This window comes from Nematocida ausubeli (genome assembly GCF_000738915.1).
Source record: "Nematocida ausubeli strain ERTm6 chromosome Unknown supercont2.6, whole genome shotgun sequence".
Taxonomy (NCBI): domain Eukaryota; kingdom Fungi; phylum Microsporidia; genus Nematocida; species Nematocida ausubeli.
In genome coordinates, this window is record NW_026515639.1 from 64,166 (window position 1) to 90,058 (window position 25,893).

Sequence of the window (25,893 nt, forward strand, 5' to 3'; positions counted from 1 at the left end):
TTATTCTTTTTGTTCTGTCTGTAGTATCTATTCTGTCTGTAGTGTCTGACAAAATTATGTATTTACATGATTAAATACCTCAGTAAGATGTTTTATTCTCATATATACAGATGCACCGGCAAGTTATTGCACACTAAGAAGAAGGATATTTACTTTAAAACTGCTGAAAGAGTGGGAGCTTTCCTTAAGTAAATAACTAAGTAAATAAGGACCTGTGTGGTAAAATGCATGTATACTGTTTCCATAATACTTTCTGCCTTTATATATGTATATCCTAGCTTATTTTATAATATTCAGGCGTACTTTATATTTTGTTTATTTTACAGAAGAAGTTTTATTTCAATACGTATACATTCTCAGTAGAAATGAAGAGTTTACAGTCAAAAATAAAAATAGATGCATAAAGAGATAGACTGTATACGGAATAACCAGATAGACTGTATACGGAATAACCAAAGAGCATTAAGAATACAATCAAGAAAAACACCCTGAATAAATAGAGTCAATTAGGCAGATTGAATGAGAGTGCAGTTACACATCTAGAACAAAGCAATTTAGGCGATATTTTCAGCAAGAACAGAAGAAACACATAGAATAGTGCTAATTCTTCGCCTGTCATGTACTTCTTCCGACATATCTTTATATTCTCTCGTGATTTATGCTAAATATATTTATGTACTGCAGTATAGAGAGTGCTAGTAACCACTAACCACTAGAGCACAGAGACAGGAAAATAAAAGTGCAAGAAAAGAAAGGCTATGCTAACAAACAGACATACATAGCAAGATGTAATCTGAATGAGTAAAAATAATATAAATAATTAGACTAGACGCATAAATATGCACTGTATATCTTAAAGGTACCTGCATTATCTAAAACTCTACTTAGATTAGAGACAGATTAAGTTTCTTCTTAAAGAGAAGTAGCTAATTCTTTCTACATTTAACACAAAGATATTTATTTGCAAGCACCATCTCAGCATACCATAGCATACGATATTAATACACTGCAGTAATTAGTATGGAAAAATACACCATATACGCATAAATAGGCAGGTCTTCTTGCTGCTCCATGTGGTGCAGTAAATTAAATAGGAAGCAGCCATCTAAGTGATAAACTGCAAGTCTTATACGGGTACTCCACAGTAGCATAATACCCGAATAACCCGAGTTCTAATATAGTGTATAGTATAGTGCGTACAAGTGTGCACAGAATTAACTAGTCGTGTAAACATCAGTGTGGTTTATTTTAATGGCTTTTTGTTTTTCTTTCCCTTCTTATCATGCACTACTGTAAACCCATCGCTATCAGAGTCAACTTCTTCCTTACACACTGTCTTTTTAATAGGCTTTTGTTCTTTGAACTGCTCTTGCTGGTGCACTGCGGTGTAGGTCACCTGTTCCTCCTTTTCTTTCTGCTTCTTCTTCTTTGTCTTCTGCTCAACGGTAATCCACTCATCGGCTGCTGCAGGCTCATCTGCTGCCGGTGCCTCCTCTACAATAAAGTTTCCTTGTTCGTCAAACCGGCCAGCCACTTCCTCCTTTGTGTCCCAGTCCTCAGGCTCCTCGGGTTCCTCCCTGGGTTTTTCCACTTTTGCATCCTTTACTTTTTTCTTCGCAAAGAGACTGTGCATGCAGCCTCTTTCCTTCGCTGAGGGCGGGTGTGAAATGTTCAGCTCCTGTGGATCTGGAACAATCACGTCAGATTCTTCGTTTAGGTATGCAGGAATTGCCTCCTGCAGCTTGCTAATCTGTAAGTATGCGTCTTCAATTGCATTGAATCTTCGTTCTATTTCTTCTGCTGGCTTCATCATAATAAACAAGAAAAGAAAGTTTTGTAGTAAAATAGTATGTGACATTTTTATGTAAAGTACAGAAGCCACGTGTATGCACCCGAATATAATAGGGGTTCTTTTTATATGAAGGGCATTTACATTGTGTTCATAATGGTGGCAGTCATTGGGAATAGGTCTTTAGCACTGCAGAGCAGCTTGAGAATCTTCCATGACTCTGGGACAAGAGAGTTCTTGCAGAAGGAGTAGTCAATAGGGACTGTGTTATACTCAAATGACCCACAAACAACAAGATATATCAGAAGAATTGTAAACAGATGGGTATAGTTCCTTGTGGGCCTGTCAATTGAGTAGAAATTCACTTCGAGTGTGCAGAACAGGAACACAGGCATAAATGCAGCATACTTTAAGAGTAGCTGACTGCGGTGCTCAGAAGAAAGCATCACTATGTACAAAAAGAGGATGCAAACCATTTTACATAGAAAAAACAAAGTTAGTATTGCTATCCGAATATATCTAAAGGATACGCCCCTCCAGGATGTCTTCTTGTGCATTATCTTTGTATTCCGTGATGTGATTAGGCTGGTGGTACTCCTCTTTTCTTTAAGTAAATCAAGACACATTTTCATTTCTACACTATGTGAATTTTTCCTGCATTCGATTACAGTTGCCCCTGGGGGATTATTATAACTGGGTGAGTTAGAGGGTTCTGCATTGGTGCTTTCTTTTTTCTGTTTAGATGTATTTTTATCAAGGCGCACGTACTTGCCGCTATTGAGATCTGCAGCTGCAGTCTGTGGGATATCAACCAGCAAAAAGGTTGAGAGAGCCTCTTCAAGTGTCTTTGGGTTTTCAGCATCATTTGAGATTGGGATTTCTCCTTTAAGGATGTACTTAATTGGCTTGACAACTGCTAGATTTAAGAGGCCATTTAAAGCAGCTACAATTGATATGTAAACAATGTATATCCCAATGGCAGGCCACAGGTAGACACTGTAGATTAGCTCAGCATGCAAGAGAATCTGTTCAGAGTACATGCAGAACAGAAGGATGAGCGAGAATATTTCAAGAAATCCGCATGGAAAAATAATAAGAGTGGAAATTGATACTGCCAGGCTTATTGAGTAGACATCGCAGGGAATACATATAAACAGAATGGGAAGGAGGGATATTTGCGAAATATTCATGTTTCTGTCCTGGATTAGCCAAATTAGTGCACTTCGAATAAAACTCATGATGTCTTCTAATTGGGCACCCATTGCCCCTTGGTAAAGCACGAATATAAAATAGAGAAATGTGATATTATGGGTTTAGATGCCTTTAGATGCGTTTTCGGAGATAAAGCAGGCTGAAAAGTCGCACACAAAGAACGAGCAGAAGGAGCATCTTGCTGCAGTGAAGGAAACCCTTGGGCACTTCCTAAAGAAAGAGAGCAAAATACCGAATTTGCACGATATGTACAGTAAAATAGAGGAGATTGAAAAGGAGCAGGAGAAAGCAAAGGATTTAGTAAGAATATCCCCAGAGATAATTGAGAAAATAAAAGCATTCTCAGAGCTGCCTGCAGTGAAAAGGACTGCAGAGACACGGCAATCTACCCAGAAGTACTGCAGAACCCTGTTTGACTACACAGAGTGAAGTAGGCCAGACAGACTGAAAGCACAAAATAAGTGCATGTGAGGGGCAGTTGCAGTGTTTTTGAGATAGCCAAATTAAGTTGATAGAAAGAACAGCTTATTCTGGCTACATCTTTATATGGCATGTGTCTTAAATTAAATAAATATAACTTGAATATACTAAATATAACCAGAATATAACCAGATATAACCAGATATAACCAGAATATAATGGAATATAACTAGAATATAACCAGAATATAATGGAATATAACTAGAATATAACCAGAGTATAACCCAGAATATAATGGAATATAACCAGAATATAATGGAATGTGCACTGAGAGTGTGCTCTTGTGTGGTTAGTAGCCATTTGAAGTCTTTATAGATCATAGTGATATTACATCTTTATTTTCAGTATATATTTAGAAGTTGTTTTAACTGTGCATACAGCAGTGCTAAAGAGAGAAAAACTTCTTTTGGAGTTGACATGTGGATGCATGTGCATGTATGTGCATATGGCCTAAGTGAACATATAATACTACGGTGCACATAGTCATACAGCAAATAAATACTGTATGTGCAACAAAAAGCTATTCAGCCTGACTAAGTAGTCGTGCAAATAGGTTCTTCTACCCAGATGTGCTCTAAAAGGAATAAAGTGCAGTTTACACAAAAAGTACTTTTAAAACAATGCATTTTTGAGCGAAAAAAATAAACCAATAGCTGTGTGCAGGCAAAATACGTTTTCAGCCCAAAAGTTCTGGCCTATCTGCGAATAAAAACCATACAAATTTCCAGAAAAGTGAAAAACCAATTAAAACAAATATTTCCTAATTTAGAAGTAAAATATTTATTCGCGCAGAAAGATAGATCCAAATAATGTATTTGTGCAGTTTAAGGAGAACTGCAAGAAAGTGCAGGAACAGCCAGGACTTATGACAAAAAACCAAATATTAAGGGGTTGAGTGCAGTTTTAAATAAATAAATAGAAAATATTTTTTCATCCCCTAGCAAATGCAAACACAAACACAGACGCAGAGAGTGAGAGCAAAAGAGACAAAAAAATTAATCTACACAGGATGCAGTGCAGCCGCAGTGGTGGCAGTGATAGCATATGTTATATGCACAGTGTACTTCAAGTTCTTTATGGTAGACGAGAAGACCATGGGAACCCTTTTCTACTCATGGAGAGTGGAGGGAGCAGACGAGTCTGCTCTAAAGGAGAAAATGGACAAGTTCAACGTAGTGAAGGGACAGGAAGATATGAAGGAGCTTATGGAGTCATACATAAAAGACTCATATCCAATCCATCTGCCACGGTTCATTGCAAATCATCTTACATTTGCATACCCAAACATAGATCTATTCCTTGGGTTCAGAAAGAGCATTGTAAGTGCAGAGGCAAAGGCAAACGAGACAAAGTTCAGCAAGGACGTTATTGGAAAGTACAACAAGATTGTTAACCAAGTTATGTTCTACAACCCAGATAACTGGGAGGGAACAGACCTGCTTAAGAAGACCTTTGAGAAACACTTCAATGGACTAAAGACCGATGAACAGAGGGAACTTATGAGAAGTGTCACTATAAAGATGATTGATTTTGTTGAGAACATGTTCAGTAACAGCAGTTTTGCATACGATGGTGTGAACCCCTCAGAGAAGGCAGTTGATGGACTTGCAGACATAATCTACACAATAATTAAGAGTGGACACGTTGGTGATGACAAGTTCAACCAGTATCTAGATGATAATGAGGACTTAGACAGATTCCTTAAGAAGAACAGCCTTTACGAGATTGAGGATAAGAAGGAGTTCAGCAGAATCCTCTCTGAGAAATTCTTTACACAGGCCACCAGCGGAGTACTCTACCCATACTTCTCATACGGATACTCAACCATGCTAAACACTATTGTCTACCTGTGCCTTGACTTAAACGATCTGGAGTACAACTCTTCTTTCGACCTGGAGGTAGATGAGAACATTAAGCCTTTGGCTGAAATCCAGCAGAAGGGATCCTCCAAGATCTCAGCAATTGGATCTGCAGTTGCCTACGGAATGGCAAAGAACCTCTCACCAACCGAGGAAGTTGGCACAGACACAGTTAAGAGCCAGAGAAACCCAATTGTGTTCACACTGTTCACATCAAAGCTTGCAAACTCTGCTGAAAATGACGAGGAGAACTTGGCCAAAATCTTAAAGCATATTAAGAGCAAGAAGGATCTTATTAAAGGTCTTTAATTCAGATAATACAAAAGCACAACAGATATAAAGCTGTTAAACACACGTAGCAGATATCAGAAGGTAAGGTTAAATAAAAGGTCTATTGAGGAATGATTCTGGTTTATATCGATCGAATTGATAACAGAAGAGCTTTATATTGACTGGAGGCGGTATCCTGCACCCAGCCGCACACACAGAGTGCATAGAGACATCTGCTAAGAGAGTAAGCTAGAAGAGTACTGCTCAGAGCATGGTAAAGAGTGAGGATAGAGCGTGCATGTGCATGCCTTTCTCTGGGAAGGCTCTATTTAGTAAAGTAAACAAAGTGCGTCTGTTCTCATCATAAATAAACAGTCGGGTTATATTATTTGAATTATGCTATTATATGGAGAGGCGGGTTTCTGCTCAACCTGCATTACGTGCTATTCTGTGTATAGTAATATACCATATCCGCATTCTTGTAAAAGTGCATCTGCGTGACTAATGGAGTTCTCATCTGCACAAACTTCGGGTTATTTGACCCCAGATGCCTTCGTGTTAAGGATGTAGTGTGTACAGAGTGTGGGAATGAGAGTATCCAGCCTGTGCAGCAGGGCGCAGCCAGAGAGGAAAACCCCAAAAGATTTTAAACTTTTATTTTCTGCATAATCCCATGTCCGGAGAGAAGAACAGAACAGCAAGCAAAAGGAAAATAGAAGCAATTGTTCACATTGTTCTTATAGGACTGGCCTTGTTTGGATCAATTCTGAATATTAAAAGAATTTTGGTAAGAAAGGAGGAGGCAATTGAAGAAAATATAAATGTATTTAAGAAGGGCTATGTGCACATGCTGACTCTTGTCAAGAATGAAATGAGTGCAAAGAAAAAGTTAAACATTTTAGATGAAAAAGCCCAGAAAGAGGTGGTTGAAAAAGGCGCAGTGTACTTTATGGGCTACCCAGACAGGATTATCCCGCAGGATATGATCGATGATGGCGAAGTTGCAATGGATCTGCCAGAGCTGGTAAGTTACTTTTTGAAGGAGAAGAAGGCAAACCCCTTCCTCTTTGGGTTCAAGGACATAGGGGCAGAAATATGCAGCATGCTCAACCATACGTACAGGAAGGCAGGGCTCTCGGATGGGTTTAAGAACAGCACAGATGTGAACCAAGGAATTGAGGGCTTCTTTAAGGGACGGCTGTCTGCCATGGAGTGCGAGCTTGTCTTTGACATGTTCTATTTCCTTGTCATGGACATGTATGTGAATCGTATAATTGACGAGGGTAAGAGAAACATGGATATTTATAACTCAATAATTAGAATGGACAAAGACAGTAAAAAGAAGGAGTACATGATTTCAGCGTGCTATCTTGGGCAGATTGCAACCGCCGTACTTGGAAAGCAGGTGCCTGCTTGGGAGTTTGTTCCAGATGGATATTCTTTATCAAAGGAAGATTTTTCCAGATCCGTAACAAAAGAGATTCTGAATTTATAATCAATTGAATTGTAAATAAAGAAAAGAAAGCATTTTACAAAAAACAAAATGAAAGAAGATCGAGAGAACAAAAACTGCAGCAACCTGCTCGAAGTCATAGATAGCGGCGCAGGGAGTGCAGAGCAAGCACTCATCCAGAAAAGATATCTCACGTACAAAAACGAGGCAGTTCGATCGTTCACCATGACGCAGAACATGATACAGAAGCTGCGGGTAGGGATTATAAATACGCTTGCACCAGGAGCAAGTGGTTGGTCGCTGGTGTACTCATCTGAGCTGCACGGGTACTCGCTGAACACTTTAATATCAAATGCAACGAAAGGGCCACCACGCGGGTGCTTTATTCTCTCTATAATAGAGAACGTCTGTACGCACGATGAGTACGAGCGGGTCTTTGGGGCGATCTTCTGCGAGCAGCTCAAGTACAAAAATATTTCGTATGGAACACAGAGCACAGCGCTGTTCCGATTTAAGACGCCAAGAGGCCAGGATATCAGCTCGTGCGCGAATGCAATACTTCAGGTATACAATACGCCGTGCAAGAACATCGAGGACAGGTGCATGTATATTATAGGGAAAAGAGACTACTTGGCGTTTGGCTGCGGAGGAGGCAAGTTTGGCCTTCAGCTGGACCGGTCTCTCCTGCACGGAGAGTCAAACAAAGTGGAGACCTTTAGCAATGAGATACTCAGCCATTCCACGAGGTTTAATATTAGTAGAATTGAGCTGTGGCACGTTCGGATATAAATAAAGCAAATTACGAATGTGGTGCACACGGGTTTTGGCCATTTCTGTTTGGGCTGTTCTGGCTTTTACTTCTGCAAATTATAAGTGATATTCTTTTGAAGCCTGGGTGTGCAATATCTAATGTGCTTGGGTATCCTCCTTCTTCGCCTGGCGTGCACTCATTCCGTGCATATCTTTATATTCTCTGGTGATTTATGCTAAATAGATTTATGTACTGACTGCAGTAGAGAGTGCTAATAACCACTAGAGCACAAAGACAGGAAAATAAAAGTGCAAGAAAAGAAAGGCTATGCTAACAAAATAAACATACACAGCAAGATGTAATCTGAATGAGTATACTATGCTCAAAAGAAAAGAAATCATGCAATTTTTACTTGATGTACATGCAAGAGCCTCTATACTGTATTGTTTTGATCATAAGAAGTCTGTTTTTATTCAATATCCATCAATAGCCAAAGGTTTAGATAGACTCATTGACTAAAGCGCAGATTGGCTTGCAACAGCTAATGCATGTAGCAATTGCAATAAAGCCAATGATTAAAGGCCGTTCCTAAAGTGAGCAATTTAATTGGCACAATCAGAATAGTTCGCTATGCCTGCGCCATGACAGGAGTTTTCTCTGTAGATGAAACAGGTTTCTGTATATAATCCTTGGCTATTGACAGTCCCTCAGTCTGATAAGTAGCTTTCACGGACTTCTTTGCAGGGAAAAGGATTGGCCGGAACGTAAAAAGAAGGATGCCCACAATTGAGATGCCCATCCCCAGAATATTTATATTGGATAGAACAAGCGTCTTTCTTTTCACAGAAATGCACAGAATGGCTATCTCCTTGACAATCATCACAATAGAAGAGACCATTACATTTGTCTTGGAGATAAGCAGAAACTCAGCCAAGCAGGAGGCAAACCCTGCTATCCCCGTGAGTATGATCAAGGAAAGGCAGGTGCATGCGGAAAGGACAGTTTCGAACTTGTCAGAAGCAATAAACGGAAGGACTCCCTCAAATAAAACGAAGCCTAGAAAAAGAAAGCCCCCTGAGAGAAGAGAGAGCACTGAAATACTGTGCAGTATACTGTTGTTTTTCTGCGCACTGCGCTTTATAAAATACTCTAAGAAGCCCCATCGAAAACCCGCCATAAAGCACGAGCCAAGCACCAAGAGTGCATACTTTGCGTTAAACTGAATTGTGTCACTTTTTGCTGCAAGGGATATTCCCGATGCAATTGTCACAATAATTGCAATTGGCGCAACTGTTGGCTGCTCAAGCTGAAAGACAAACCGCGCAAAGAGAATGAAGATGGGCGTTGTGGACTTCAGCATTGTATAAAAGGGAAGCGAAATCTTGCGCAGCGCAAACCCTGACATGCCTGTGTCTATTGATCCAATAAGACAGCATATAATAATCCATATGTTAAATACTCCAATGCTATTAAGGAACTGGTAGACTGGAAAGAGTATGTTATCTATTGATGCAGTGTGCTCAAGGCGCCCCTCTTCTAAGGGTTCTTTTTTGTACAGTCTCTCTACAGGCGATCCGATCTTTTCTCTTGTTATGTAGGGAAGCGGGGACTCTATTGCAGGCTCGTGGAGAATTGGCTTTTTGAAGTACCAGATGCTAAGTGCTGCAAGAGCAAAGTGTGTAAGCTGATGGATAGAAAAATAAAAGAAGGGAAATTTAAAGTTGTATCCGTTGACAGAAAGAAAGTACGAGGTGAAGAAGCTCATGCTAAGAGAAGTTCCAAATAAGAAAACAAGACAGACTGTGCTTGATAAAAGGTCTTTTTTGTTCATTGCACAAGTACTCATTTTCTTATTTATTTTGCAGTAAAACCTATGTTTCAGAAGAGCGCACCCGCACAAAAACATACAAGGAATAAAAAGACTTGCGGATCGCATGTGGAGGAAAGATCTGTATTTGACCAGATTGCGGTTGCTATAATGTGGATACAGCTGGCACAGTGCAATGAAGGAGTGCTATACCACATAAGCTACCTTTACATATGCGGGTTTCTTGCACACATATACACAAAGAGCCACTCAAGAGATGAGGTGCTTGTTGGAATAGGGTCTATATATTGGCTTCTGCAAAAGACACAGATCCAGGCTGAGTTGTTTTTTGCCATAGGAACCCGAAATCTGGAAATCCCATTTGTCACTGCACTCCGCCAGGTAGCAATGTATGGGATAAAAGCCCTTATAAAGGACGTAAAGAAAGAGAATGGGCTGATGCTGTGGGCACAGTGTACAGCGTATATATCTCTTTCTCTGTGCCTACTGTGTCTTCTGGTTTATTCCCGGGCTTCACTTAACGTCAAGAGAAAAGCCTTTCACTATATACTTTTTTTCTATTGCTATCTTTTCCCTTCAGAGATAGTCATGGTGCACCTGGTGTGTATTCTTTTCCTTTTCCAGCTGGCTTCCAGAATTATTCAGATGTTTGGGCATATATTCAAGACAAGTGAGAAAGAAATCTTTTCTCTGCTCACCTCAGAGAAGGATGAGAAAGAAGTTACCTCACACATTATACTACTTTCCTCGTTTATTTGTGTTATTGGCGGGGTGCAGGAAGACAGGAACAGAATGCTCTTCATTCTCTCAGGAGTTGGCATAATAGATTCAGTTGCATGCTTCTTCAAGAAGTCACAAAACACACACAAGAGCATGATAGGGGCTATGGTGGGGGCAATTGCTGCAAAGGTAACTCTATGCTGTCTTGGTATACACTATCCTCTATGGATGTATATGGTGCTTGGGATGGCTGAGTACAAGTCAAAGATGAACGATAATATTATCCTTCCTGTGATTGGGTATGCTATAAGCAGCTTTCCATGCAAGTATGCTTAAGCCCCAGACAGCACCCTGAATGTGAAAATGCCTGGATATTTGGACTGTAAGAACTCATGCCTCAGTAATTGAGTGCTTATCTAGATAGTCAGGTTATATTCAGGTTATAAGATCAAGTATACTTTTTATGTGGCGCATAAATATATAAAGAGAGTCAATAAATAGCTATCTACAATGCAGATGAGACAATGTTAATTTAAGAGAAGGAAAATATCACCACATGCAAGATAGAAGAGAATGAAACTAGATTAGGATAAATGAGCTCATATCTCAAGTATAATAGATGCTAATGAATTCATTACTAAACTAAATAATATAATCCAAGTATCGAAAGGACATGCACAAAAAGCACATTAATATGTGGCTTGCAGGATGAAGTAGAGAAGCAAGGGCTTTTATTCCAGCAAAGAAGATTTGTGATGTATTTTTTGGCAAGAAGAGCAAAAAGTGTAAGAGAAAGAGAAATTAAGCCTACAGAAAAAAGCAGCTGCCAACAGAGAAAGAGGGCAGAAATAATAATACTGCACGATCCATGTAAAGGCTGTCTAAATATTTAGTGAATATATGCACAACATATGCTGCTTTTGTAGATCTTCTTTAAACACTTATAGCTTGACTATGCATTTCTAGACATACTAGCAGTGCGCTATCACTGCGCCATACTATATCTATAGCCTCAAATAAACAGCATCTGAGATTTATTCTTTAACCTTAAAATTCTATAGTTTTCTGTCTAGAATACTTTCTAGGTACTATATTCATGCATTTCAAGGTGCAAGTATAGGCTTAGCAAATTCGGGTTATCACTATGTCGGTTAATATATTCTTAAATAGTTTTAGGAAATATATAAACGCTTCTATTAAGCCACACAAGTAAATACATAGGCTATTTATACGCAGAGTGCCAAGATATGCATCACATAAATATTTAATGTTTTCATGAGACAGAACAGTAATAGAGACAGCTGCCATATATTTGTTGGAAATTAAAAGATTCTTTTGCTAGCTCAGGCGTATCCAAGGAAAGGCTGTCCAGAACTGAGACTATTCGGCAATAATCTGCACGCGAAAGGTTTAAAAATCCATACCAGCTGTGCATGTCATCTATGTTCTGAATGCCATTATATAGATCTTTAAGAAGTTCTTTCTCAGACGGAAATCTCTCGCATGCATAGTGGAACCATATAAAGCACAGCTGGCTTTCTATGTCCAGAACCTCAGACCAGTACTTTGTGGCAAATTCAAGCACTTTGTCTGCATATTTCATGGTTCTATCTGCAAAGAGGCACTTGAACATGTTCTGCGTTAAGTATCTTGATGTGAGTGGATTGTGTGTTGATATCGAATAGTATCCTATTTTACGCATATACACATTTAAGCAGTGCAGCAGCATTGATGGGTTCTGAGTGCCTATTATATAGTTGAACACCTGGACTACTTCATACGTATACTCAATCATGAGATTTAGATCGTACTCCTCTAGCTGAACATTTGGGTAGCATGCAGCGCATCTTCCCGTGCAAATAGAAGCAGCCAGCATTTTTCTCTGTGTGGCCCTGTCTCCTAGCGGTACGCTGCCTATTATATTTGACGTAAACCTTACCACCGGATTACATGCATGTAGATCTTCTATTTTTGAGTATATTATAAGACGAGACACAATTTCTCTCTTGTACTCAATGTTTTCTATCTTTTTGAGTAGAAATAAAGAATTGCTTTTCTTGATTGGATCTGCATGCACTTTCTTGATCTGGTATATAATAGCAGCTCTGTTTTCAGTGCCTTCCATAATGCTATTGATGGTTGAGCTGATATAGTGCATAAGAAGATGCTCGAAAAAGGTCCATGGCTGTCTGCATCCTTTTTGTACTTCAAGAATTTCTTTCACCATGACTTCTGCCTTATTGTTTGCGCTTGCTGGCAGAGAGATGCTCATGTGCTTCCGGGACAAAATAAATTCTATTGCATTCTCTACATCGCCGTGTATGTATGCTAAGGTGATTTTGCCAAAAACATCTACACCTCCATCCTCTAGGTATCCTTTGTTTAGGTCTGCAAAGTTAACTTGCAAGGATTTATTGTACGACAGAACTGTAAAGACCTCTGTGGTATATTGTTTTATATCTGCAAACACATCCTGATCAGAGCCTGTTATGCTATTCACCCTTTCTATTAGCATGTTGAGCTTCTCTTTTGGCAGATTTGCTACCTCCACTAGAACACTCAGCATGTTAAGTATTCCTGTTTCGAGCTCATTTCCTTTGCCTAGATATACAGCACCTCCTTTTAGATCTGACACCACTCTTCCCCATGCCATATGCAGCTGTCTGTCTGCACTCTCCACGGGCTCTGGGTACATGTAAAAAAACTCCCTAAGATCGTCAGACGGCGATTTGATGTGGCTGGTTGTATAGCTTTGTGTGCTGGGTTCATATGCAAAACAGCAGAATAGCGTGAGAATTCCTGCTTCCACACAGTTACTAAAATTCTCTACTGGATTGTGTGTGAACCTCTTCAATTCACGATTGTAGCACGGAGTTACTGTGTATTCAAGGAAGTAGCTGGAATCGTAGAAAGGGGTGACCTTGTATTTCTGTGTTGTGTTATGAATGCTTTTTAGTACATCAAGCTGGCTTAGCTCACTTTTCTCTGCACTTTCTACAGAGACAAAGCACTGGTTAAGTACGAGTGCTGCTTCTTTTAAGCTGGCTTGGTGCTCTATGCAGAGCTCTTCTTCAACACAGTCAATTAGCATCTCATGAACAGCTCTCGCAAAATTCTTAGCACTCTCCACGCTCTCTATAAACTCAAAGATATATGTGTCTATGAGAAACTCTGGGCTGTCCAGAAACTTTCCTTTATTAAACTCCTCTAAGCTGATTTCCTGGGAAAGTATATGCTGTGTGGATAAAGGCCTGCTAGCACAGCACTCTATGAAAAAGCTAATAATCATCTCTGCCTCTTTCTGGGGTATGTTCTTCTTCTTTTTGCTGTTCTTGTTTGAATATCCTGAGATTCTCATAGGAATATCGAATAGAACACCCCCTTTCTTGTTCTTTAGCAGAAGTGTTTTTTCTTCTTTATTGCACATAAGCTCTACCTGTACCCCTCTTGCAAGCAAGAAAAGAGCAGCTAGAATGTGAGATGTATGCTTTTGCACCTCCCTGCTTCTAAGAAACCTAGTGAGCGAATTGTATCGGCCTGATTCAATTGAAAGGTCCCCTGTGGACGATGGAAACATTCGGATAAGATTTGCATGGTAGCTTTCTAAATAGCTACTCTCTTCATCTGCACTTTTACTAAGTGGATGTACTGTGTCCTTATTTGGTGCTCGGATGAATGTGAACGTTGTAGGGCTTGTTTTATCTGCTTTTCGGTTTTTCACAAGGCTGTAGGATGTTTCTATTACAGGTGAATAAAATCGCTTATTGTGCATATATCCCTTTTTGTGATAAATATATGTGTGCAAAAAGCCCAAGGGCCCTTCCTGGCGCACTTTCTGGAGACCAAATGTGTCGCTTTTGTATGTGGCCTTCTGAAGCTCTTCTATTTTGGGAAGAGTAAGCCGCGCACCTACCTGGCAGAAAGCAAGTATACTGATTAAGCACAATAACTTCATATAAGGAAGTTACAAAAAAAACTTTTTATGGTACATGCACATAGGGCCGCCCTGTCAAACTTTGGCTTATTTATATGAGCGCTGGTTTTCCCTACTTGATGGGCGTGAAATTTTCGGGTTCGGGTTGGCGATAGGACGATTAGTTATTGTCCTTGCAAAGGCTTTGGCTATTGGCCTATAAGACATAAAGGGCTCAGCTGCTTATACATTGGAGTACAGCAGCCTATGTTTGTGTATACTTAATATCAAACTTATATTAGCTGGCATAGCACTAATTAACAGCCGCCACCAGAAACTATATAGACAATAATAAATCAATTTCACGATGAATAAGAAAAAGCAGCACTCTTTATTTTATATTATAGTCCTCAAGCGTACTAGCAATATTATTGCCTGCGTATTATTGTAATATATGTGTGTTGTGCTAGTGTGTGGTAAAATCCCACATTATTATTTCAAAGCTACAAGAATACATCAATAATAGATTTTTTTGGGAAAATTCTACAAATCAGAAGACCACTCTACTAAATTGTATGAAAATATTAAAAGAAGTAGGATGTGTCAACAGTAAGAAATATATCTAATAAAGATACAAAGGGTCACAGGCACCAAAGACACTTACAAAAATATAAAAATAAAACATTCTTGTCAACTATCCCTATTGGGTTTTAGACTACTGTCGTCTGCTGAAATACTCTCCCCTTTTGGACACGTTGATCTGTTTATATATCCTATGCTACTGTCTCTGCTCAGGACATTGCTGCAAAAGGTGCATATACTTTGCTGTTCGCGCTATCTTATAGGTTTTTGTTGGTAAAGTAGATAAAATATATCTACCTCTCCAATTCTGCTCTCCAAATGTTTTTCAGACAGAAACTCTTCACTGCAAGTATTTTATTTTTAAAACTGGAGATTTTGTGTCCAGTTTATATATGCACATATTCAAGAAGAAATATCTAATAAGCTGCAGCCAGTGGTCTCTGTTGAGCCAGCAAGGCACACAAAGGTACATCGGAATATACTAGAATAGAACTATTTATTTGCAAGAGCACTCTCAGATAGGACTGTCAATTAGATTAGGCATATGATTCAGTTTCTTCATCTATTCTTACAGACCATGCAACAGAGGGTGAATCATGAACAGTATTCAATGTTGCAGCAGGCAGGGTCATCGTAGTTTTTTCAGAAAGACAGTCCGTGCAGACTCCTAAATATCCTCCATTGCTGGCGGACTGAAACACGTAGTCACCATCTACCTTTCTTGTCACAGTCCATACCTCATCATTTGTATTATCGTCTATTTCTTCTCTGAAAAGAGCCACCATAGGAGTATTAAATACCATGGGCGCGCAGTTGTCACATTTGCTCATATACATCCCAGTGTGCACGTTTTTTATTGTGCACTTGCCGTTCAATGCGATGAACTTCCATTTCGCCTCATCGTTGTTGAATGTGGTATACACCATGGCTAGCGTTTTGTATTTCGCGGCATCTTTCCCTATGCAATCTTTACATGCTCCCATATACAGATTGTTAAACGCAGACTGCAGTCCAACCTCCTCATATTTTTCCAGGCCAAGGCATCCCTCGTCTATAAAGTCGTCACGCTTGAACCGGCGAGACTTGAGCTTAATGTTTTTTATTGGTTTTCTTCGGGGTTTTCTTGCCTTTTTATTTTTTCTTTTTTTTGAAGGCTTTGTATCTCTGTTTGCAAGGCAGGTGAATCCAATCGGGCAGGTGTTGTCAATGTTCTGCACTCCATTCTCATCCCTCGGCCAGTTTCTAAAATTGGCGCTGTCTAAATATATTTCATCAGTCTTACCTTGTAGTATATTTGATCTTCTGTCATAGCACACCTCTGCATGGGCTGCTCCAAGATACAGAGATAGAATTAGTACTGTGTATGCTGTGATGATCATGCATCCTCCCTGAAAATATGATATTTATATTCCTTTTCAAACACTGTTTCAGATATTGCGTGTGCATTTGCTATTTATTTTCTATGAAACCCGCTGCTTTACGTTTGTTCCAAAAATATTTGCACTGTATCAGATTGATTGGGGCGCCTTACCTAGAGATGGCAAAATGCCTTTTTAATAAATTCGAGGACACCAAAAAAAGATGTACAAGAGACATGCGTGCCATTTGCTTAGAGCACAAAGCCACCTAGGCGTGGTAGCCATGTTTATATGCTTGTGCGAGCTAAACACTACTGAGGATTTGTACCGTGCAATGGCTAGAGGGTCTGGCGCAGAGGCCTCTTTTTTTGAGATAGGCCAAAGCTTGGCGCGCATGCTAGATGGAAGAAACTGTGAAGAAGCACTATACCCGTGCGCACAGAAAAAATGCCGAATGATGCGCGCAATTAAGGATTCTCTTTCCTGGTCTGAGGAGAAGAAGCACTTTTTTCTGAAGGCCTGCACACAAAGAGCTAAAACAACTCTTATATACAGAATAATTAAATACCTCACCCGGTCAGGAAACCCTATACATCAGGGATACATAGAGTACAGAGCAATGAAGCCGCTTGAGATTTGGAGTGCACAGAAGGAGCTAAAAGATTTAAGTATGTGTGCAGATGGGCTGCAGGGTGTGGAAATGCCAGAGGCACTGAAGAGTCTTTCTGTGTCCGCAAACACAATTTGGAGCGAGCTCCTAGAAAAGAAGCAGGCAACGCCGCGTGGCAGAGTATTTCTGCTAAGCAAAAAAGAGAAGAGGGCAAAAAAGCGTGCAAAAACAAGCTCTTTCCAAGCATACTTAGAGAAAGACACAATGCAGATGTATGAGGCCATTAATGCAAGGTACTATATGTTTCTAAACAAAGAAAACAGCACCCCCTTCGAATTTCTCAACACTCTAAAAGATACATATCAGACAGAGAATAAACAGTCGTGCTTTTATAATTTTCGGGTTAAAAAGAAGTAAAAAGGCCTTTTATGCAATGGGCTCCAAGCAGATTGCATTAGTGCTTCTTTTGCTCTTGTTTGTGCAATTGTTGTAACTATCTCGAGTGTGCAGCTGAAAAAGCAGTGTGTACATGCAGAACAAAAGTATTGAGCATTTTTATGCAGTGCAATAGCTGTTGCATAGAGACTGTAGTAGGATATGGAAAAGTAATAAGAGCTCTGCATCGCTTTTAGATCGGCTTCATATATGTTTTGAAAGCCTTTAGCCAAGGAAGCTTCTTGTGCACATAAAGTTCTCACTTCTAAGAAATATGCAGACAATACTTGCGCAACCCCAGTGGAATGCTGCCACCTGGCACAGCAACTTTTCTTCTATTCACAATGTTCTTTCGCACATATGCATTATATAGTTTCGAACCATGCATTGTATAAATATGTTAACAGACATCTTTACTTTGGCGGATGCTTGTTACATAGAGAAAAAGCTTCTTGGTTTACTAAATGTATCTTAAAACATTGCAAGAGACATTAGTGGATGGGCTGCATTTGGTACACACGTGCACTTTCAAATGCACAGATCAGGTTGATAGTTTGCTTATTTAATTAAAAACTCTTTATGTAAGGTATCCAAAGGGACGGAAGAGTCTGCAATGAGGCTATGTGCTTTAGAAAATGCAGAAGGCAAACATATTCAGATGAATGCAGTGGAAAAAGTGCAGGCCGCGGTTATGTGCATGCATCCCGAAGTATAATATCTTCTTTAATAACTAATTTTCTAAATAAATATCAAAGTGACCAATCAAAAACTTATATAACGCGAAAATATTAATTAAAAAGAATGGCAGGTCGATTTACAGGTAACTTCTTTATGGCGTTAGGAATAGCTTCTGCGCTTGCATTATGTACTGTAGTATACACCACTACTATGCACTATAATTCTAGTAAGAGCAATGAAGATACCCTAGGTGCTAATGTGTCTAGCACAAATCCTGAAAATTCAGGGTTATATAGTCTTGCTTCTGCAGAGGACAATGATAAGTCAAATAAGAACTCAGAATCTATGGGGCATAACAGCAATGCAGGAAACACAGAGGCAAGTGCAATAAAAAGCGTACAGACTAGTGAGGTGCAGGAGGAATATTCTAAAAAGTCAACAGAGTTGAAATCTAATTTAGGTACAGCTAAAGAAGAAACAAATCCCAAATATGCTTTAAATATTACAGAAAAAGAAGCCCAAAGTTTTAATCCACTATCAATAGATATACAACCATGGAGCAGCCCAAAAACACCTATAATAATCATGCAAGACAGAGAAGAATACGAGCAGGGCCTAAACGACATACCACAAGAGCGAGCGGTAGTTTATGACGGTACTAAAGCAGTGAGTGAAGCAAGAGCATTTATGAGGTCACAGTCTGAAAATATAGAGGAAACACAGATGTATAACCAGAGCGACTATGGAAAAAACCCATACACACAGTTTTATGAAGAAGAAGCGAAGACATCTATGAGAAGCCACGCAAAAAGTGTGGTCAGAGCATATAGTGTAGGAATGCAAGCCCGTGAAGTGCAGCAACTTACTAAAGCTGAAGAAAGCATAGGACTATCTACATTTAGCGAAGTGGACAAAAGCATAGAAACCTATCCTAGCATAGAGTTTGAGAGGCAGCTACAAGAAAGGCCAATTTTTGCGGGCAACATAATATGTGAACTAAAAAGCGATGATAATCCAGATGAGAGCAAAATTCTTGTTGCTGACTGGGTCCAGTATATACCTAAGTATATGAAAGAAAAAGTATTGCTTCCTCATGCGCAAAAGCCTATTAGGCTATCTAATGATGTGAGGCTCTTTAAAAAGCTGGACTCCCTGGGAAAAATCCAGAAATGCATGCTAAAGGGGATAGATCTGAAAATTAACTTTGAGGTAAACCCGGTGGAGGCCGTTCTTCCATGCAATCTCTATGGTATGCATCAAGTATTGATCCGAATGCACAGAAGAAAGACATATAATCTAGAGGCTGCGACATTGGATAGTATATTTAAGTGCACTAAATATCTTGCAGACCTTACGTACATGACACGCTTTGCTGTTATAACAGAAATAGAAGCAATAGATGAGATTTGGAAAGTGTGCATTCGCCACAGGGCTATGAAAACAAAAAAACAAGGCTACAGCTCGTTTACCACTCCGTCTAATGTGCTTCCCGATGAGTTTGACTTAGCTCTGTTTGACGAGTGCAAGGAGGAGATTAAAAAAACATTCCATGAAAAGTATACGGTTCCGATGAATAAGATGGTTGAGCAGGGTATCAAGCAAATGATGCCGCTCTTCTATAATATACATAAAAAACACAGTATAGACGATCATAAAGTACGAAATGCAACGTACATAAATGACACATGGTATACAAAGGAAATACTTGGCGAGAAAATAATTCCTGTCTGTTTGCAGTATATGGATGATTATTGGAGTATTCATTCACATAGTGACAGACTTTTCTTTAGAGGTGCAATGCGTCCAGATATGTATGACTCTTATATGGAAAGTGTCCAACATGGCTTTGGCCCGAGCAGAGAACAAATCAAGTTGGATCTAAACAGCTTTGACATAATTTCAATGATAATGGATATAAGCATGCAACAGATTTATTCCTCTGGAAATAAATCTCTAGAGAGGACGGAAAATTTAAGTAATGAGATCTGGGTAGACCACATTGGGTGTTTCTTCAATGCATGCGCTTTATCAGATGATCTTGCTGTGAAGACACAAAATAGTGAAGCTGCCGCACACCCGCTATTCTTAAATAGCTTAAAGCTTGTTTACATGTCTACCTCTATAATGACAAAAATAGAGAAACTGTTTAAGTGTGAAAAATTGCTTTCTGCATACAGTGAAAACATTGGATTCAGAGAGGACTTGATAAAGCTCAAACTGATCATAAATAAGTACATGCAAGGCGCTTCTCTTGCCATTAACAACCAGTTCTGTATGCTATCTCTACAGCGAGCAAGAGAAAACACAATGCGCGCCTCTATCTATGCTTATATATTTGGCGAGCGCAGCACAGAATCTGTGCAGGAGCTGTATAAGCCTGCATACCAAATTATTAAAAATGCACTAGGCTCTGGAGTCATAGATTTCAACAAAAAAAGCAATTCATCCGATCTCTTCCAAAGCAAAGAGCGCGCGCAAAGTCTTAACTGCGGCGGGGCACCCTGTGCAGAAAATAGTTCATTCAATTGGAAATCGCTTAATCTTCTCTACAATAGCTTTTTATACAGAACTCCTATTCTTTTCAAGGGCCAAAACGAGGCATACATCTCTAAAATAATTGAAGAAGAATACGATAGTTATACAAAGACGTATTTAAAGCAGATTTCATCCACTTCATAGGCTTTTGTGTATTTGGCCTTGCCGAAAGGCTTATTTTATCCAGCACTGTGTGAGTATACATGAATTAAAATAAACCGAAAATACAATACTTCCCCTATTAATGCTTTTCATATTCAAATGCTTTTCTATTGATAAACCCGAAATAAGCAAAGTGTGTAGCCTTTGGACAGCTGTAGAATAACAGAGTGATATTTGGTGTTTTTCTCTCCCATAAAATTGTAAAGTATCTTCTCTGTGTCAGCAATATATATTGGTGTTTGCAATTTCTCTCCCAGCCTTTGAATGCTGAATGTTATTCTGTAAAAGGCTCTGCTTGTTTACACGTTTTTACTTTGGCCATTTATGGTTGTTACTATGCCATGCTACACTCTCATTAGTTGTTATAGTAGTTCATTTTTATAAGTATGATGCTAAACGGCCACTGTATAAAGGCCTATAAATATATGTCAAGAAATAAATTATAGCCCAAGCATGATCAAGTCTAGCATTTCTTCAAGAAGGAGGCTCATCTATATGCATACTTTTCAGCAGTATTATAGACACTGTCGCAGGATGTAACCCAAATACATGCGTGGATTTATTGCTTGATGAGTTTTCTTGCTTGTTCGCGTTTAAGTATTCTAATGAAGTCCATTTATGAATTATAACCCAATTTTATTAAAATACAAAAAAACGCAGAATGGCCTCTGTATAGACATATAAGAAATCTTTCTTTGCAAAAGCATAATATATTCCAACTCGTGTTCTTATGTTACAGTAGCTCTATTTTTAGTGCATATGCTACTTGAGATACACTGCAGACCATGGACTGAGTTTTCAATCTAATATATGTGTATGCGCTTACCATATGTTAAATTGCATAATAGAAACAAGCTTCCTTTTTTATTCTTCCATAAAAATCACTACAACACTACAAACATCCCTGTAGTTTATATCTATCTATATTATCTTTGCTTATTCTGTTACTATTTGTATTTGATTACATATTCACTGGCTAAGAGTACATTCGCATCAGCCCATGGCAGAAGAATGCCTATGTATCGCACACTTACTACTTTTTTTTGAGATATTTGATCCTTTTGCAGGCTTCTCTTTTGCACTTACTATTGCAGAAGTTGAAGTAAGATCCTTTCTATAATTTATATCTTCTTTCATGCTGGATGGGGCCCTTGCGCCTTTTTTCTGCCTTTGTGCAATGTCTTTATTTTTTTTGCAGCTACAGCATGTATCGCTCTTCGTTGGCGTACTCTTCCTTTCTTTTATAATGGATTTAGAGATTGCTATATATAGCCCAACTAGGATGAGGACTGCTATAGTAATAAGAGTAGCTTTCAGCAAATACACAGCCCACTTCATTCTATCTTATCTGCAAAATAATTTTATATATATCTTTATAATCTCTTTAATAATAGGGCCTTTCTCTATGGAAAGCTACTTTAATAGACATTTTAACCAGCAAAATCAGTGGCCTTCCTTCACTGCTTATTATGGGGCAGACACTCTGTTTGCTAATTTGCAGGTGACAGAGTATTTGCTTTCTTGCTGAAATAGCCCCTATTTACTGGCTTGGTCACACTAACTGTGTATTTGGACTGTATGCTTTTTGAAGTTCTTAATAAAAATATGTTGTGTTCTATATCTCAGACAATGCGCTTTTTGACTTTAACCATGTGCAGTGAATTCTATGCTGGTGTCTGCATATTGGATGATATTTAATAAGGTCATTTGCGTTTATTAAAACAAATAAATATTTAGGTATACTATGCTTTTCTGTAAAAATAGAGAATAATAAATAAAATACAACTGTCAATAATGGCACTAGTCTTGTCTTTCAAGTTATTTTTATCTGTTGCTTTCATGGCGAGTCCTATGGAATATAAGTATTACAGAGTGCATTAATTATAAAATATTAAAATAAAATCTACTTGATCCTATAGGGCAGACATTTGAGCTACAGCCATTTTTTATATGCATTCTTACAAGAAATTTCAAAAAGAATAGAAAATTCATTGCACAGTATATATAGAGTGAAATATTATGGTATAAGTATGTCTATTCTATTAACTGTAATATACATATCTTTGCACTGCTTGTGAGCCACTTTTCCATCTATTCACTGCTAGATTGAGAATATATGCATAGTGTAAATGCAGACTCTAGAGGATTGACAAACAGAAAGATTTTCTGGGAAATATGCATACACAGGATAAGACAGGAGCACATATTATATAGAGCATGCTATACGTACATATGTTTAAGCCCATTTAAATAAATATAATCCGAATAAAACATCTGTAAATACGCACCACACTCCTTCCACACATATCCAAACCACCAGCACAGCCATGTTCTGCATATGCTTGTGTAACTCCTGCTGAATTACAATAATCCCTATATTCCAAAACAAAAAAGAGTTAACATATATGCCTGCTGTATAAATTCAAAGCATGCCCTCATCAAAGCTTCATCAAAGCACTAAATCGATCTTTTACTCAAACCACGCCCCTCCCTACTGTTTCTATTGCTCATTAGTGCAAATCCGCAATTTGTTTCTTCCTGTGCGAACAAAAATATTTTGTACAGATTTTGCCTCCGTATGCCTTTGTTTGCTCCTTGATGAGAAGTAGAGCCACTGTACAGAAAAACAGGAGAAGTAAAAAATTTTAAGTTATGGTTTACAATGCAGAGCAGGGAAAGCTGTCCGAATACACGCGCGCTTTTGCGCGAAAAGCAAAGTCACTCCTTTATAAATGTCCTGTTGTTTTCTTTGGCGCAGTTCTTTATCTTATGTATGTGATGACAGTTGGTGAGAAGATGTTCTCGTGCACTGGGTCCTTCCCGGGCGCTGAGGTGCACACTGCCAGCGCTATTTTATTTGTGGCAGCTTCCTGCGTTTCCCAAGTTTTATTCTTTGCTCTCTCTTCATACACGTCGGGGGTTATATCCTCGCCGATCTCTGAGTCGTTCAGGTACGTGCAGAGCATGCACGAGTCTCTTGCCGCTGGTCTGCCGGTAGAAAGGGTCTTCACAAACCTTTTTGTGTGTCTTGCTCTCTCTGCGCTTCTTACAAGCGCTGGGTTCTTTCTGATGTACATTCTTCGCGCTGAGCGCATGATCAACAGGATACCCTCTGGGCTGTCCATGGCGCTCTTCATTTCCATAGGGTTTCTGTGTGTGTCGTATGCAAACGAGCGGGTGTGTGCTGTCTCCAGCGCAGCAGGAGTGTACTGGCAGGCTGTTTTGGCGTTCAATGCAGTTGGCGTTGCTGTCACTCTCCTGTGCAAGGTGTGCAAGAAAAGGTGCCCTGCTGTGGCACGGTACAGTGTGCTTTGGGCTGGTGTTTTGCTCACCGCTGTGTTCTATGTATGGGCACTCATAAAGGGGGAGACAACAGCCTCTCTCCTTAAAAAGGGATGGCTGGCAAGTGACCCGCGCAAGGAGGTGGTTCTGGCTGTGCCGCGCATGGCTCTCCCCCACATAGACCTTCGCGCAGTGCTTTGGGAGATTCCGTCAATTGGGAAGATTGCTGCAATGAACCTCATGCAGTTTCCAATAAACTTTCCCCCAGCAAAGGCGCAGACCGGCAAAAGTGCGCGCGCGCGAAAGGAGCTGCTTGCAAACGGAGTGTGCAACGCAGTAACCTCTCTTTTTGGCTGCTCAGTGCAGGTGCTTCCGTCTTCCACAATTGCGGTGTACGAGTCTGGGTCCAGGCACATGGCAGACACGCTGCTGTTCACTGCTGCGCTGATTGGGTCTCTTGCCGCAGGACACAGACTCCTCCTCTATGTTCCATTTGCTGTGTTTGACATGCTCTTTCTCTGTCTGGGGCTGAACATTGTGCTGCAGTCCGGACTGGATGCGTTCGCAGAGGGATGGGGAGTGTTTTCAGGCGCGGTTTGCGTGTCTGTTGTGTCCACAGCCACAGGAAGCGTGCTGTGCGGTGCTGCTATGGGCGCACTTCTGTACGCGGGGAAGTATATGTATACACAGCACAGCAGAGTGTGCTTCTCCCCTTGCGAGGTGTAAACAGCACAGATAACATGGTATAAAGGATAGACAGCATATCCACAGAGCAATAGGTGTGTGAGCGCATGGCTTGCAGTGGTAAAAGTGACTGCAGAGAGTATTCAGACGGCGGCTTAACCCGAAAACATCGCTGATTTACATCTCTGTATAGTGTGAAAATAAGGCACTTCAATGCACATGCGTACATACACTACTCTGCCATAAACAACCCACTCATCACATGGTGTAGAGGAGTAAGAGTATGATAAATAAATTAATTGATAAACTGTCTGCATTATATGTTTGTGTATGCGAATATGTGTGCATAGCAGGGTATGCACCTGCTGCTTTCCTGCTGCTTCTTATTACAGTTGACTATGGTTATGTATGCGCGCTTTTGGGAAATTTAGTCTATTTGGGCGTGATAATATTTCAGTTGCATGATGTGCAAATTTTCATGAAGTTTTCTTCGCTTTCCATACTAGAGAGTCTGAAGAAGAATCTTGCAGAAAAGGGATTTGATGATATGACGCCTGTGCAGGAGAGTGTGGTGCCTCTGCTCCTGCGCCAGCGGGACGTAGTGGCTGAGGCGGTCACCGGCTCTGGGAAGACACTTGCGTTTCTTGTGCCCCTTCTCCAGAGAGTGCTGGGAAAGAAGCGCCCAAAGAAGGCAGAGGGGCCGCGCGTGCTTGTTGTTGCGCCCACCCGCGAGCTTGCGCAGCAGATCCACCAGGCTGCGCTGTCCATCTCTGGCGGCCTTGGAGTGAGCATGCAGTGCATCACTGGCGGCGCAGAGGTCGGCGAGATAGTGGCCCGCCGCGCGCTGGGAGAGAGCAATGCGGATGCGTGGCCGGATGTCATGATTGGCTCGCCTGGGAAGATTTTCGAGCTAAGCAGAGAGGGCGGGATGCCTCTCCGAGACGTGGAGCTGTTTGTTCTTGACGAGGCCGACAAAATGCTCTCCTTTGGATTCCGCAAGGAGGTGTCTGAGATGCTGCGCATGCTTCCGCGCGCAAAGCAGACTGCGATCTTTTCCGCCACGGTATCTGAGAGCGTGCACGCGCTGGGCCGCCTGGGGATGCGCAGCCCCCTCTTTGTGTGTGTGAAAAACGCGCTGTGTGTGCCGGACGGGCTGCGCCTGCACGGGCTGTGTGTGCCGCCTGCAGAGAAGAGCGAGGCTCTGATGCGGGGAATACGCTCTCTCGGAAAAAAAATCATTGTGTTCTTTGCCACGTGTGCGCAGGTGGACTACTTCCACTCGCGGCTGCTGC

At 40.2% G+C, this 25,893-nt stretch overlaps 16 protein-coding genes across 16 annotated transcripts; 9 read left to right on the forward strand and 7 right to left on the reverse strand.

The window, feature by feature from the left end:
* Positions 1–1,243: 1,243 nt before the first annotated feature.
* NESG_02402 (uncharacterized protein) lies at positions 1,244–1,813 on the reverse strand (the record flags this gene model as incomplete). Its single annotated transcript, XM_053050006.1, has 1 exon — positions 1,244–1,813. The coding sequence occupies one exon, from the start codon at positions 1,811–1,813 to the stop codon at positions 1,244–1,246; it is 570 nt and encodes a 189-aa protein (XP_052903737.1).
* A 116-nt stretch (positions 1,814–1,929) lies between these two features.
* NESG_02403 (uncharacterized protein) lies at positions 1,930–3,069 on the reverse strand (the record flags this gene model as incomplete). Its single annotated transcript, XM_053050007.1, has 1 exon — positions 1,930–3,069. A coding segment is annotated over one exon (1,140 nt), but the record flags the coding sequence as incomplete, so codon positions are not given.
* Positions 3,070–3,106: 37 nt separating this feature from the next.
* Positions 3,107–3,430, forward strand: NESG_02404 (uncharacterized protein; the record flags this gene model as incomplete). The annotated part of the gene is made up of 1 exon (XM_053050008.1): positions 3,107–3,430. One exon carries the CDS (start codon positions 3,107–3,109, stop codon positions 3,428–3,430), a length of 324 nt encoding a protein of 107 aa, XP_052903739.1.
* A 995-nt stretch (positions 3,431–4,425) lies between these two features.
* NESG_02405 (uncharacterized protein) lies at positions 4,426–5,649 on the forward strand (the record flags this gene model as incomplete). The annotated part of the gene is made up of 1 exon (XM_053050009.1): positions 4,426–5,649. The coding sequence occupies one exon, from the start codon at positions 4,426–4,428 to the stop codon at positions 5,647–5,649; it is 1,224 nt and encodes a 407-aa protein (XP_052903740.1).
* Positions 5,650–6,283: 634 nt separating this feature from the next.
* NESG_02406 (uncharacterized protein) lies at positions 6,284–7,105 on the forward strand (the record flags this gene model as incomplete). Its single annotated transcript, XM_053050010.1, has 1 exon — positions 6,284–7,105. The coding sequence occupies one exon, from the start codon at positions 6,284–6,286 to the stop codon at positions 7,103–7,105; it is 822 nt and encodes a 273-aa protein (XP_052903741.1).
* A 48-nt stretch (positions 7,106–7,153) lies between these two features.
* NESG_02407 (uncharacterized protein) lies at positions 7,154–7,852 on the forward strand (the record flags this gene model as incomplete). The annotated part of the gene is made up of 1 exon (XM_053050011.1): positions 7,154–7,852. One exon carries the CDS (start codon positions 7,154–7,156, stop codon positions 7,850–7,852), a length of 699 nt encoding a protein of 232 aa, XP_052903742.1.
* A 590-nt stretch (positions 7,853–8,442) lies between these two features.
* NESG_02408 (uncharacterized protein) lies at positions 8,443–9,645 on the reverse strand (the record flags this gene model as incomplete). Its single annotated transcript, XM_053050012.1, has 1 exon — positions 8,443–9,645. The coding sequence occupies one exon, from the start codon at positions 9,643–9,645 to the stop codon at positions 8,443–8,445; it is 1,203 nt and encodes a 400-aa protein (XP_052903743.1).
* Positions 9,646–9,687: 42 nt separating this feature from the next.
* NESG_02409 (uncharacterized protein) lies at positions 9,688–10,698 on the forward strand (the record flags this gene model as incomplete). The annotated part of the gene is made up of 1 exon (XM_053050013.1): positions 9,688–10,698. The coding sequence occupies one exon, from the start codon at positions 9,688–9,690 to the stop codon at positions 10,696–10,698; it is 1,011 nt and encodes a 336-aa protein (XP_052903744.1).
* Positions 10,699–11,484: 786 nt separating this feature from the next.
* NESG_02410 (uncharacterized protein) lies at positions 11,485–11,670 on the reverse strand (the record flags this gene model as incomplete). Its single annotated transcript, XM_053050014.1, has 1 exon — positions 11,485–11,670. The coding sequence occupies one exon, from the start codon at positions 11,668–11,670 to the stop codon at positions 11,485–11,487; it is 186 nt and encodes a 61-aa protein (XP_052903745.1).
* On the reverse strand, positions 11,636–14,317 carry NESG_02411 (uncharacterized protein; the record flags this gene model as incomplete). The annotated part of the gene is made up of 1 exon (XM_053050015.1): positions 11,636–14,317. The coding sequence occupies one exon, from the start codon at positions 14,315–14,317 to the stop codon at positions 11,636–11,638; it is 2,682 nt and encodes an 893-aa protein (XP_052903746.1).
* A 1,076-nt stretch (positions 14,318–15,393) lies between these two features.
* On the reverse strand, positions 15,394–16,236 carry NESG_02412 (uncharacterized protein; the record flags this gene model as incomplete). The annotated part of the gene is made up of 1 exon (XM_053050016.1): positions 15,394–16,236. One exon carries the CDS (start codon positions 16,234–16,236, stop codon positions 15,394–15,396), a length of 843 nt encoding a protein of 280 aa, XP_052903747.1.
* A 202-nt stretch (positions 16,237–16,438) lies between these two features.
* Positions 16,439–17,242, forward strand: NESG_02413 (uncharacterized protein; the record flags this gene model as incomplete). Its single annotated transcript, XM_053050017.1, has 1 exon — positions 16,439–17,242. The coding sequence occupies one exon, from the start codon at positions 16,439–16,441 to the stop codon at positions 17,240–17,242; it is 804 nt and encodes a 267-aa protein (XP_052903748.1).
* An 819-nt stretch (positions 17,243–18,061) lies between these two features.
* Positions 18,062–20,617, forward strand: NESG_02414 (uncharacterized protein; the record flags this gene model as incomplete). Its single annotated transcript, XM_053050018.1, has 1 exon — positions 18,062–20,617. One exon carries the CDS (start codon positions 18,062–18,064, stop codon positions 20,615–20,617), a length of 2,556 nt encoding a protein of 851 aa, XP_052903749.1.
* Positions 20,618–21,628: 1,011 nt separating this feature from the next.
* Positions 21,629–21,973, reverse strand: NESG_02415 (uncharacterized protein; the record flags this gene model as incomplete). Its single annotated transcript, XM_053050019.1, has 1 exon — positions 21,629–21,973. One exon carries the CDS (start codon positions 21,971–21,973, stop codon positions 21,629–21,631), a length of 345 nt encoding a protein of 114 aa, XP_052903750.1.
* A 1,314-nt stretch (positions 21,974–23,287) lies between these two features.
* On the forward strand, positions 23,288–24,643 carry NESG_02416 (uncharacterized protein; the record flags this gene model as incomplete). Its single annotated transcript, XM_053050020.1, has 1 exon — positions 23,288–24,643. One exon carries the CDS (start codon positions 23,288–23,290, stop codon positions 24,641–24,643), a length of 1,356 nt encoding a protein of 451 aa, XP_052903751.1.
* Positions 24,644–24,884: 241 nt separating this feature from the next.
* NESG_02417 (uncharacterized protein) lies at positions 24,885–25,893 on the forward strand (the record flags this gene model as incomplete). Its single annotated transcript, XM_053050021.1, has 1 exon — positions 24,885–25,893. A coding segment is annotated over one exon (1,009 nt), but the record flags the coding sequence as incomplete, so codon positions are not given.